Source organism: Rhinoraja longicauda, chromosome 1, assembly GCF_053455715.1.
Source record: "Rhinoraja longicauda isolate Sanriku21f chromosome 1, sRhiLon1.1, whole genome shotgun sequence".
In the NCBI taxonomy this organism is placed as follows: Eukaryota; Metazoa; Chordata; class Chondrichthyes; order Rajiformes; family Arhynchobatidae; genus Rhinoraja; species Rhinoraja longicauda.
Window position 1 is genome coordinate 52,483,368 of NC_135953.1, and position 13,533 is coordinate 52,496,900.

The 13,533-nt window shown below is 39.8% G+C and overlaps 1 protein-coding gene across 1 annotated transcript; it reads right to left on the reverse strand.

The window, feature by feature from the left end:
* Positions 1-7,461: 7,461 nt before the first annotated feature.
* gdf15 (Growth differentiation factor-15) lies at positions 7,462-12,512 on the reverse strand. Its single transcript, XM_078410208.1, has 2 exons — positions 12,117-12,512; positions 7,462-8,285 (listed from the first exon to the last, which is right to left on the reverse strand). Exons 1-2 carry the CDS (start codon positions 12,433-12,435, stop codon positions 7,462-7,464), a joined length of 1,143 nt encoding a protein of 380 aa, XP_078266334.1. The 5' UTR covers positions 12,436-12,512.
* Positions 12,513-13,533: the final 1,021 nt, after the last annotated feature.

Consider the following 13,533-nt stretch of genomic DNA (forward strand, 5'->3'; position numbering starts at 1 on the left):
CCCATCTTTTGCTTATAAATGCACATATGTTACTATTTAACATAGTAGTATATAGAAGATAGAAAATGTCGGAGTAACTCAGCGGGACAGGCAGAATCTATAGAGAGAAGGAATGGGTGATATTTCGGGTTGTGACCTCTACTAAGCATCTAGTCTGAGGAATCCAACCCAACATATCTTCTGTCTCGCCATAGATACTGCCTGACCCATTGAGTCTCACCATAGATACTGCCTGACCCATTGAGTCCTTCCAACAATTTGTTTATTTGCTTATTATTTCAGCATCTATAGACTCGTCTGTCTCCTCTTGCTAAAAGAGTTATTGGTTTGGACCTTCCACTGCCCTGAAACTGCTGCTGCCTGCCTCTGGGATATGCTGGTTGTTTTAATGTGCCAGCCGGAATTGACAATAGACAATAGGTGCAGGAGTAGGCCATTTGGCCCTTCGAGCCAGCACCGCCATACAACGTGATCATGGCTGAATGAACCTACATCGGCTGCCCATGTAACTGAGTGCAGCACACGAGCTGTCTCAGCCCAGCCTGTCGGCTGAACTCACAGAAATAATCTGAGGCAACAAGGCCCTGTCTCTAGGCTCACTGGCTGTCAAAGCTGTCGGTCTTACTCAATGTGAATATCCTGGATACCGATGGAATTTTAAACGTTTCAAATTTCTTTAAAAAAATAAAATTGTACATTCAAGACAACGAAGCACATGTCCATGCACTAAAATCATTGAATGTTAAAAACAAATAATGATCTTGAATTTGTGAATACATGAATTTGGCATTATTTTATCAAAATACTAGACGGTCATGGACCCGTTGGGTCCAAATCTCTCCTGCGGGCACTCGTGCGGGCACGGCAACCCCCGTTGGGTGCAAACCTCTCCTGCGGGCCTGGCAACCCTCCCCCAAATGACGATCTTTGGAGCCGTTGCCGGCCGAGTAGTGTCCCCCGGGGCCATGGGCGAGCAAAGGGGGACAGGGAAGGGGAGAGGGAGCCACTCACCTCGGCCCCGTTTGGCCAGCGCTGTGGCCAGAGCGAGCCGTGGACCCGAAACCTCTCCTGCAGCGGTCGGTGGCGACGGCCATCTTGTTTGACCCTCTGTCCACAGGAGGAAGGTCAGGCGTGGGGCGGGGGGGGGGGCGGATTTATTAAGGTTTCAGCTCGTCGGCTTAGCAGATTTGTATCAGATTTGTTTGGGTCAGCAATGTTGTTCCCTCTAATTCTCCTAGATTTAGTTTATGTTGTCTTTCATTTTGCATTAGGGCATATTATATTAATTGTCACATTATTCTTTTTAAAAACAGTGTGGTTATTTTGGGCTTTATATATTAAACTAACGTGGATGGATGAAATTGAAGGTACAGTGAAATGCAGATGAAACTGAAGATTAGTTATGTGATGTAGTGATACCTTCAGAACATCTTGTTGCTGTCTCTAATGCAGTCACTAGCTTTGGAAGCTGATTTTGTGAGTATCACACAGAGTGATACTCAGAAAGAGCTGAAGAGCATTGCCATTCTCCTGTTTTCGGATTGTCAACCTTTCTCTTCTGTTGGAGTTGAGTTTCATCTAATCCATGTTTTTTACATCAGGATAAAAGAATTAATAAGCGTCTTGTTGTGAAAGCGTTTCTCTTTGTATGCTGGAGCAGAAATATTGATTACGAATGACATTTACGAGGATGTATAATGTGGGATGTAAGGTTAGATATTCAGTCATTCAAAATGGTTACAAGTTCAGAATTTACCACAAGGCAATTTGTCACAGAAGGGAGCTATTGTACTTGTGTAAGCTCTCTCTGGCTACCAATTAGCAAAAGCACACTGACCTTTTCACTTAACTGCATTTTTTAACAAATTTTCTTTTGAGAGTGACCATTGAATTTGAATTTGCATCCATCCCCTATTTAGGCAAAGTATTCCACTTGCGAAGAAAAATAATTTCTCCTCCTCTCTGCCTTGGTTACTTGCCAATAAGTTAAATATGTCTTCTCTTAATGGAAATCTTGTAATTGCTTCTTCTTTTCTAAAACAAAAGCCTTTTCAATATGGTGAAACTACGATGATCCAATATCTGACTGCTCCAAAATTTCAACTGTTCGGCATTTTGTACATCGGACACTATTTCCCACTCTTTACACTCACCTGGGGCTCCATTTCTCTCGCTCCATTTAAACTCGTCATGGCTCCACTTCAAATGCTTCCTTTAAACTCACCGAGGATATTTCACACATTGCCTTTCAACACTCAAAGGTTCTTTTCCCATGCTTGCTTTAAATACACGGGGTCCCATTTCCAGTACATCCTTCCAGTTTAAATTTATAATACCAGAAAATGTATTATATTATCCTGTAACATCTAACAAAATGAATCTAGGTGCCACATATTTGACACTTGATCTAAAAATTCATCCATTCCAAATAAGTACAAAACTCATACCTTGTAAAGTTTAGAGATACAGCATGGAAACAGGCCCTTCAGGCCACCGTCCACACGAACCATCAATCACCCATTCATATTAGTTCCATGTTATCCCACTTTCACAACCACTCCCTACACATTAGGGGAAATGTACAGAGGCCAGTTACGCCACAAATCCACTTATGTTTGGGATGTGGGAGGAAACAGGAATACCCGGAGGAAACCCCTGCAGTCATTGGGAGAATGTGCAAACTCCATCAAGACAACACCCAAGGTCAGAATGCATTTGATTCAGGTTCCAGGTACTTCCAGCACTTTGTCTCTTCTATTGTAAACCTGCTTTGCAGTTGCTTGTGTCTAGTAATGTGAGGTACTTGCTGAGACAATAGCTTGGATTTTGTAGAAGTGATGATGGAAAACTTACTAGCATTTGCAACAAAAAGAGAAATGCTGGAAGACAGCAGTATTTATGAACAAAAATTCTATTTCAAGCTTGACTGCTTAAGTTCTTCCAGCATTTCCATTTTTTCCCCAATTTCAGCATCAGGAATTTTATTTGTTTTCTATTGCTAACATTTGTCATTGTAGCCCAGTGAAATATCCAGCAACTTTGGGAATTTCACTTACATATTTTAACAAAGTTGCTGGTAATTATTCAACACATTAGATTTAGATTTAGAGATACAGCGCGGAAACAGGCCCTTCGGCCCACCGAGTCCGCGCCGCCCAGTGATCCCCGCACATTAACACTATCCTACACACACTAGGGACAATTTTTACATTTACCCAGTCAATTAACCTACATACCTGTACGTCTTTGGAGTGTGGGTGGAAACCGAAGATCTCAGAGAAAACCCGCGCAGGTTACGGGGAGAATGTACAAACTCCGTACAGATGACGCCCGTAGTCAGGATCGAACCTGAGTCCCCGGCGCTGCATTCGCTGTAAGGCAGCAACTCTACCGCTGCGCTACCGTGCATTGACAGTGCAGCACAATGGCAGAACTTATAAAACTGCTGCCTCACAGTTTGTGCAGCCTGGGTTCAACCTTAGCCACGATTGCTGGTTGTGTGGTGTTTGCACATTCTCCATGTGACCATTTGAGTTTCCTCCAGGAGCTTCTGTTTTCTTCCCATGTTCAATAGATGTGCAAATTGGTAGATTAATTAGCCACTGTAAATTGTCCCTTCTGGGTAGGTGAGTGATAGAATTTGGCGGTAGTTGCAGGAACATTAGAGTAGGAATAAACGGGTCCCTGTCAGAATGGCAGGCAGTGGCGAGTGGAGTGCTGCAAGGCTCGGTGCTGGGGCTGCAACTATTTACAATATATATTAATGATTTAGATGATGGGATTAAACGTAACAATAGCAAATTTGCAGATGACACAAAGCTGGGTGGCAGTGTGAACTGCGAAGAGGATGCTGGGAGGTTGCAGGGTGACTTGGAGAGGTTGAGTGAGTGGGCAGATGCAGTATAATGTAGATAAATGTGAGGTTATCCACTTTGGCAGCAAGAACAAGGAGGCAGATTATTATCTCAATGGTGTCAGGTTAGGAAAATGGGAAGTGTAACGAGACCTGGGTGACCTTGTACACCAGCCACTGAAATTAAACATGCAGGTAGAGCAGGCAGTGAAGAAATCTAATGGCATGTTGGCCTTCATAGCGAGAGGATTTGAGTATAGGAGTAAAGAGGTCCTTCTGCAGTGACATTGCATGAGACCACATCTGGAGTATTGTGTGCAGTTTTAATCTCCTAATTTGAGGAAGGACATCCTTGCTATTGAGGCAGTGCAGTGTAGGTTCACAAGGTTAATTTCATTTCATTTCATTTTATTTCGTACATGTTAAAATACATCAATTAAAAAACAAAATAAACAAAAAAAAACAGAAGAAATACAAAGAATTTCATCCATTACTTAACGTCTTTACATGTGCGAAAAGGAGTAGGAAGAAGTGTGAACTTATTTAATCCTACCCCCATTCCCTAATCAATATTTATCAAGTATTAACTATAATAACTAATACCTAAAATACATATATAACTACATATATACTCACTCACCCCTACAATCATATGAATATACCTATTTACACAATAATGTCTATATTAACTACATCTGATATATATACATACATTAGGCCAATGATATATATACATATACCCGACCATTTACATACAAAATATAAATACAAATATAGTCACCCACCCATATAATAAGTCAGATATTAATACAAAAGTACTCATACACCCTTATATGTTCATATAGATATACTTATTTAAATAATGATGTGTTATTATATGTAGACCCCTGGTGACTGTTAATCCCCCTCCTCACTGTACCTAGAAAAAATCATGTGTTTATATTTGTTTTTAAACTGGATGATGTTAGAACATTGTTTTAATTCCGCATTCATTCTGTTCCATAGCTTTACTCCACTGATTGATATAGAAAATCTTTTCATTGTTGTTCGAGTATTGCGAATCTTGAAATGTAATGTTCCCCTTAAATTATACCCCCCCCCTCTCTTTCATAAAACATTTCCTGTAAGTTACTTGGTAGCAAATTGTTTCTCACTTTGTACATGAATTGAGCTGTTTGATATTCCACAATGTCATAAAATTTGATTATTTTAGACTTTATAAATAATGAGTTGGTGTGTTCACAAAAACCGACATTATGAATTATTCTAATGGCTCTTTTTTACAGTATGAATAGTGGTTGTAGTGAACTTATATATGTACTTCCCCACACCTCTATACAGTAACTTAAATAAGGTGAAACTAGTGAACAGAACAGAATGCGAAGTGATTTGTTATCTAGGAAATGTTTTGCTTTGGCCAGAACTGAAATGCTTCTAGATACTTTACTGTGGATATGTTTAATGTGAGATTTCCAGCAATTTTTTTCATCTATTATCACCCCAAGGAATTTAGTTTCATTTACTCTTTCTATGTTAACACCCTCTATCTGTACCTGTGCTTGATTGTTTATTTTACTGTTCCCAAATATCATAATTTTTGTTTTGCTCAAGTTTAGTGATAATTTGTTAATGTCAAACCATTTTTTAATTTTGCAAAATTCTGAGGTGATACTGTCCAAAAGTTGCTGTAAATTTTCACCAGAACCAAGGATGTTAGTGTCATCAGCAAATAGGATGAATTTCAATATTTTTGATAATTTACATATATCATTGATGTAGATGATGAAGAGTTTAGGACCCAACACTGACCCCTGGGGGACTCCACACACAATGTCCAAACATCCAGACTGATATTCTCCCATCTTCACGAATTGTTTCCTGTTCTTTAAATAACTTCTAACCCACTCTAAAGCCAACCCCCTAATCCCATATAGTTCCAATTTATTGATTAATATTTCATGATTTATTGTATCGAATGCTTTTTTTAGATCAATGAATACCCCAACAGCATATTTCTTTTTATCTATAGAATTTGTGATTTGTTCAATGAGTTCAGTTAAAGCTAGTGATGTTGACCGGTTACTTCTGAATCCATATTGACTATTAGAGAGTAAATTGTGCTTATCTATAAAATTGTCTAATCTGTTGACGAAAAGTTTTTCCAGAATTTTAGAGAACTGTGGGAAAACAGGTCTGTAATTTGTGAAGTGGTGTTTATCTCCAGTTTTATACAGCGGAATAACTTTAGCTATTTTCATATTATTGGGAAATTGACCGGTTTGTAATTATAAGTAAAAAATGTGTGTTAGTGGTTTAGAAATCCCATCAAATACCTTTTTTTACTATTTTCATATCTGTCTCATTATAATCAGTGGATGTTTTATTTTTGCATTTATTAACAATATCTACAATCTCCATTTCTTCTACCGGTTTAAGAAACATTGTACTTGGATTTGTTTCTATAAGATTATCATTAGATGTCACCGGATCTGGGATTTTTTCTGCTAAATTAGGTCCAACAATTACAACAAAAAAATGTAAATTTATTAACCACGTCATCCATGTTATTTAGAATCTTATCATTTTCTATAAAATACTGCGGGTAATTAATCTGTCTAGAGTTATTTCTAATCCCCGGAATGTGGGGTCTGTCATATGAGGAAAGATTGGAAAGACTGGGCTTGTATTCACTGGAGTTTAAAAGGATGAGATGGGATTGTATAGAAACATAAAATTATAAAAGGACTGGACAAGCTAGATACAGGAAAAAAATTCCCAATGTTGGGGGAGTCCAGAACCAGGGGCCACAGTTTAAGAGTAAAGGGGAGACCATTTAAAACTGAGATGAGAAAAAAATGTTCACCCAGACAGTTGTGAATTTGTGGAATTCTCTGCCACAGAAGGCAGTGGAGACCAATTCACTGGATGAATTGAAAAGAGAGTTAGATAGACCTCTAGGGGCTAGCGGAATCAAGGGATATGGGGAGAAGCCAGGCACGGGTTACTGATTGTGGATGATCACCCATGATCACAATGAATGGCGGTGCTGGCTCGAAGGGCCAAATGGCCTCCTCCTGCACCTGTTTTCTAGGTTCACCTCCTTTTGAATGAAGAGAATGCACTTCAGTCAGAGCACAAAAGCATGTGGAAAATACCAGACATCATTCAAGTGATGGGATGAATGAAGATTGAAGGCTTCCTTTTGGCTGGTGGTTAACTACTTTGCAACTCTCTCACTCCACTATTGTAGGATTTATGTGCAGAAATATTTTTTTGTCAAGTATAGTAAGCCATAAAGAAAATCAGCAGCCAGATTTTAGTTATTTCACTCTAAGACTTCCATTACAATTCATGTTTTCATCGATTCACTCCTACTGCAACTGCAAATGTGAATACTCGGATGTAAAAATCTTTAGTGGGGCATCAAGAAAAGTAGATAAAAACAAACCTACAGAATATTTATTTGAATTTAACACATTGACTAAAATGAAATGCTATCTAAAGTGACCCTTACCAGGATAAAAATATTTTACAGCAGATGGTAAAGCATATAAATATCAATAAATATTCTTGCAATAAAAACATAAATTGGAAATATGTTGATAAAATTAAGAACAATGGCATTTGGAGACAATCATGTCATCAAATGCTGTGAGCATTAATTTGTCATTACTGTTAAAATGGAGTAAGGTTAGTGGCTCATAGGATGCAGGAACACAGCAGGGAGCTGGAATAGCTCCATTAGATAGTCGACTCATCTTTGATTTGATAAGTGTATGCATTGTGGCAAGTTTGTACTTTTGTGGACATGTGCCATCACAGTAAAAGGCATTGTAACTTGATGGGGCTCTGATCCAGTCTGACCATCCAATCTCCTCAAAAGACACATGTAGCGATCGCCTACAACAATGTATTTGGTTTCTCTGGCAGTCCTCAGTATAGCTTTCACGACGTGTCCGAACCTCTTTAAAAACCTTTTGCATTTCTATTTCCAGTTCTACTTCAATGGACACTTTATCTTCAGAACCATGTTTATGTACAGAAGACCAGGAAAGCAGCTCAAATTCAAGGCCATAATTTTCCTGTGGGTAATTTATCCAATGTTCCACAGTTTTTTGAATGTCAAACGTTTCAGCCTTTTCTGAATTTGATGTAATGACTTTTGAACCAAGGAAATGGGGTTGTATCTCTGCCCTTTTAGTTGCTGGCTTGAATAATTTGTAGATTCTTATAAGCTGTGGGTTTCCATCTATCCTTTTCTGATGTGAATTTGAATTCTGATACATGCGCTTGTAGAATTTAAGTTCACCTTTCAAGATCTTTACTTTAGGAAAGACAAGTATGTTGTTGGCAATGGAAACATTAAAGTACAAGTGTTGTTTGTTGTTGTTCAAGTCATTTGTTGTTCTATTTGACTTTTCCCAAATTGTTCCTGTTACAAATGTAAGAAAAATATGCATTATTCAGTAGTTCATGTCTTCAATTCCCCATTTCCTATTATCTCAATGCTATTCACCCTTTTATCAGAAGCAATTGATAGGGCATTTGCTTTTGGCCAACCAATTCTGTGTAAATAATGCTTTACTCACTGTTGCTGTGCTCTTTGTCAGAATTTGTTTAATTCCTTTCATTTGTCCCTGAATCAAATTTAGTTTAGTTCAGTTTAGAGATACAGTGTGGAAACAGGCCCTTCGGCCTACCGAGTCGGCACCGACCAGCGATCCGCGCACATTAACACTATCCTACACACACTAGGGACAATTTACATTTATACCAAGCCAATTAACCAACAAAACTGTACGTCTTTGGAGTGTGGGAGGAAACCAAAGATCTCGGAGAAAACCCACTCGGTCATGGGGAGAACGTACAAACTCCGTACAGACAGCACCCGTAGTCGGGATCGAACCAGAGTCTCCATCACTGCAAGCGCTGTAAGGCAGCAACTCTACCACTGTGCCACAGTGCTGCCCTTATAGTGTGACTGAAATGGTGTGACTGAAGTCCCATTCCAAGATTGAAATCATTCCAGTTATTGTTATCTTGGTAATGGACAGATGACCACATAAAAGTAGTTTGCACCAATATCATAAGAAAACAAAATATCCAAAGACTTTAGTGAAATGCAAAATAGATTATGGACATACAGTAGCTTTAGTACTGTCAAGATTTCAAGAATAATCATTGTAATCATAATGATATTCTTGTTATTTTTCACTCCCTGCAGTTCTATTCTGAGGTCTGAAGAAGGGTCTCGACCTGAAACATCACCTATTCCTTTTTTTCCAGAGATACTGCTTGACCTGTTGAGTTTAGTTTAGTTTAGGGATACAGTGCAGAAACAGGCCCTTTGCCCCACTGGGTCCATGCCAACCAGCAACCCCTGTACACTATCCTACACACACTAGGGGCAATTTACAATTATAGCAAGCCAAATTATCTACAACCCTGTATGTCTTTGGAGTTACACCAGAATTTTGTGTCTATCTTTGGTGTAAACCAGCATCTGCAGTTCCTTCCTACGCATCTCTTCTGAATACATTGGTCACAAACTTTTGCCATGAACTTCCTTTGGGTACTCTTTTCTGTCCAATTTGGTGTGCAGTGCATGTCCACTGATTGCAATTGGCCACACACAGAGTGGTCACATGTTAAAAGTGTACAAAAATAGATAAATAGATTAAGCCTGGCCACCAGCAAACAATCCAACTTTTCCAGCCTACAACTCATTCTGGAAAATCTATCCCTCTCTTCATAGATGTAGCACCATTACACTCAGTAGCAAGAAAGTTCATTGTTTACTCAAAGAAAGAATGAACTAAAAAATATATATGAAAACATGCTCAACAAATACACACATAAAACCAACATAGTTTGTTTCACAAATGACAAACTAATGTATTTGGTTGGAATATCCAATTAATTTTCATGGCAAGTTGCATTCATGAAAATCCCAGAGCTTTTTTTATATACATTAAAAAACAGAGAGCAACTAAGGAGAGGATAGAACCACACAAGGATAAAAGAGGAAATTTATGCTTGGAGTCAGAGGATGTAGGTGAGGCACTAAAACCAGTACTTTGTATTGGGATTCACCAAGGATAAGGACATGGAGCATAATGAGATTGGTGTGGGGTATACTAATATGCTATGGCAGTGTGAGATCAAGAAGGAGGTGGTGTTGGTCACTAAAAGATCGTCAAGGTGGATGAGTCCCCAGTGCCTGAAAAGTTCTATTCCAGGATACTGAGAGAGGCAAGAGAGGAGATTGCTGGGGCTTTGACAAAGATCTGCATATTCACGATAGCCATGGACAATGTCAGGAAAGTAGCCAATGTTGATTCTTTATTTAAGAAGTGAAATAGAGATAATCTAGGAAATTATAGACCAGTGAGCTTCACATCAGTAGTAGGGAAGCAATTGGAGAAGATTTGGCTGGGGCAGGTCACATCTTACAAACTTGATTGAGTTGTTTTGAGGAAGTGAAGAAAGTGATGGATGAGGACAGGGCAGTGGATGTTGTCAACGTGAACTTTGGTAAGGCATTTGACAAGGTCCGTCATGGTGGGCTGATTCAGAAAATTATGATGCATGGTGACTTGGTATGCAGATATGGCTTACACACAGGATACTGGGGGGGGGGGGGGGGGTGGAAGGGTGCCATTCTGGCTGGAGGTCCATGACCAATAATGTTGCCCAGGGATTCGTCCTGTGATCTCAGTTATTTGTGATATCTCTAAATGACTTATATCGACTTGTGAGAAATTTTGCAATTATCCTACACACACAGTTCACATTTAGACTAAGCCAATTAGCCTACAAACCTGCACGTCTGGAGTGTGGGAGGAAAACGGGGCTTCCCGGAGGAAAACGGGGCTTCCCGGAGAAAACCCACGCAGGACACGGGGAGAACGTACAAACTCCGTACAGACAGCACCCGTAGTCAGGATCGAACCCGGGTCTCTGGCGCTGTGAGGCAGCAACTGCCGCTGCCCAAATGTTCTAATTTGTATCTAACACAATGTAAGAACCCAATTATAAACAACTTCAGTTTCTCTCTGCAAGTCTTTGAGATAACTGCACACTAATCTGAAGAAGGGTCCCGACCCGAAACGTCACCCATTCCTTCTCTCCTGAGATGCTGCCTGACCTGCTGAGTTAGTCCAGTATTTTGTGAATAAATACCTTCGATTTGTACCAGCATCTGCAGTTATTTTCTTACACTTTAATTAGATTTGTATTTATTGCCTTGATGGCTGCATTCCAGGAACTTGGCTTGGTTTTGAGAAACCGATAAAGCACAATGAAAGATGATAAATATTCTGCTCTTTGCATTTTCTTCCAGTGCTGTCTACAATACTGTCTCCTCTACACTTGAGAAACCAAAGTCTGATTTGGTGATTGCTTTGCCAAGCATCCGCATTAAATCTGAAGGGCCAACCCTGAGTTCCTGTTGATTACCATTTTGCATTATCCAGATACGATATTAAATAGAAGAGACGAAGCGCTGGAGGAATCTTGACAGCATTGATATACAGAGGAACCAGAACGCCCACGCATGGGGAAACGGTAGATTTATTTCCGTAAAGGGCGTTTCGATTTGGGACCCGGTCCTCCGCAGATGCTGTCTGAGCCGCTGAGTTACCCCAGCGTCTAGTGTCCTTTCCCCATCTGTTACTTGACAGGCTTTGTCGCGCCCCCTTTCAAACTATCCCACATACCCCCCCCCCCCCAACACACACACACACACACACACACACACACACACACACACATACACACACACACACACACACATACATACACACACACACACACACACACACACATACACACACACACACACACGCACATACACACACACACACACACACATACACACACGCACATACACACACACACACACATATATACACACACACACACACACACACACACACACACACACACATACACACACACACACACACACACACACACGCACAAACACCCCACAATCAGTCTGAAGAAGACACTCGACCCGAAGCATGTTCTCAAGAGAAGCTGCCTGGCCCGCCGAGTTACTCCAGCTGTTTTGTGGTCTTTTGTGGTTTGTTCACATTTATATTGTTTGGTATATATTGTATTTTCATGCGGGAATTCAATAGTGACCACCGCTGAACATGAGCCACCTTGAACACTGTCTTTTCCTCTGCTCCGTCCCACCCCTGAGCAGTGAAACCCCGTGTTAATTACATAAACATACTCGAAGCGGACCGACGCTTACCCTTCAGAAAAATCGAATTGACAGAGTTTATCCTCGTAGATATTTTGTTCCACGAGCCAGTATTTTGATTGGATTGTCTCACACGCTGGAGATAAAGTTTATACATCTCCTCCTCCTCCGATCTAGAAATGTTCATTCCGGAGATATGAGGGCTTTCGAGTCCCAACTGTTCCACGATGGCTTTCTTGATCGCTTCAATCCGAACTTGTGTCTCATTTCTCCGCTTGAGACTGGACAGGGGTTTAAACTCGCTGCTCTTGATGCACGTCAGTGCCAAATAAATAGAGACGTGTATGGAATATAAAGTGTGAAGTTCCATGGGATCAGTCACAGAGTGCTTGGAGAATCCCGCACCGGTCACGGATGAGATTTGAGGTTCTCCTCGTTCACTCTGACTGCTTGCTCTTCAGTCCAGTTAATACAGCGAGGGTGCGTGGGTTTATATAGAGTCCAAAGTTGACCCTGTTTGCCACCGCCTTTTGTTTATTCACTATCTTTCATAAGCACTCGAGAACGAACACCACACGATTTAAGGTCCAAAAATGCTGCCGCATAATCTTTAAAATAAATAACGGCTTTAAAAAATAACGTAAAATGGGACTGTAATTCCAAATTATTATGTTATTACTAACCATTGCAGCAGTTGGAAGAACTTTTGTTATATTTAAACAACAAGCTCACTATAAAATCTCAGCAGGTTATTCTGAGTCTTTCATGCAAATAAAAAGCTATATTCCAAGCTCTCCTTTGGGGAAATCAAACAAGCCAAGAACTTTAGATACTTACTATTTCTTGTTTCTTTTTGCCTGACACGATCTTTGAAAATATATGTCAAAATCCCCATAAAAATATTTGTACATTTCCTTTAATTGAATAATCACTTGCCCCTTCTGGTTTGGTGTCACCTGCAAGCTTAACCAATTTGCCCGAGTCTCTAAAATAAAATGTTAACATCCAATTATAAATCGTGGCAGTCCTATAGTAATCAATGGGATATACCAGTTCCCCGTCATTGTAACTGTTCTCTCCTGGAATTCACTTTTATTTGCAATTTTTCATGAGAAATTTGTTAAATCTCTTCTGTAAAGTTAAATGCATTCTGATGAAGGCTTTCCAAAGTCCATTTTAGGAAATCTCTTCTTCATTTTATAATTTTTTTGTTTTATCCAGCCATGGGAGTCAGATGTCACAAATACTGCCAGTATTCATTGTCCATCCATAATTCAGAAATCATAATCATAATTGTAATTTATTAGCCAAGTATGTTTTGCAACATACGAGGAATTTGATTTGCCATACAGTCATACCAATAAAGAGCAACAAGACACCCAAATACATTTTTAACATGAACATCCACCACAGCGACTCCCCCACATTCCTCACTGTAATGGAAGACAAAAAAGGTTCAAACTTCTTA

Excerpts from the sequence above, each read along its gene's own strand:
- gdf15 (XM_078410208.1), bottom strand. The coding sequence starts at position 12,435 with ATGGAACTTCACACTTTATATTCCATACACGTCTCTATTTATTTGGCA. Across the intron at positions 8,286-12,116 it reads CAATTCGATTTTTCTGAAGG|GAACAATTTGGGAAAAGTCA; the intron begins GTAAGCGTCGGT and ends CATTTGTAACAG.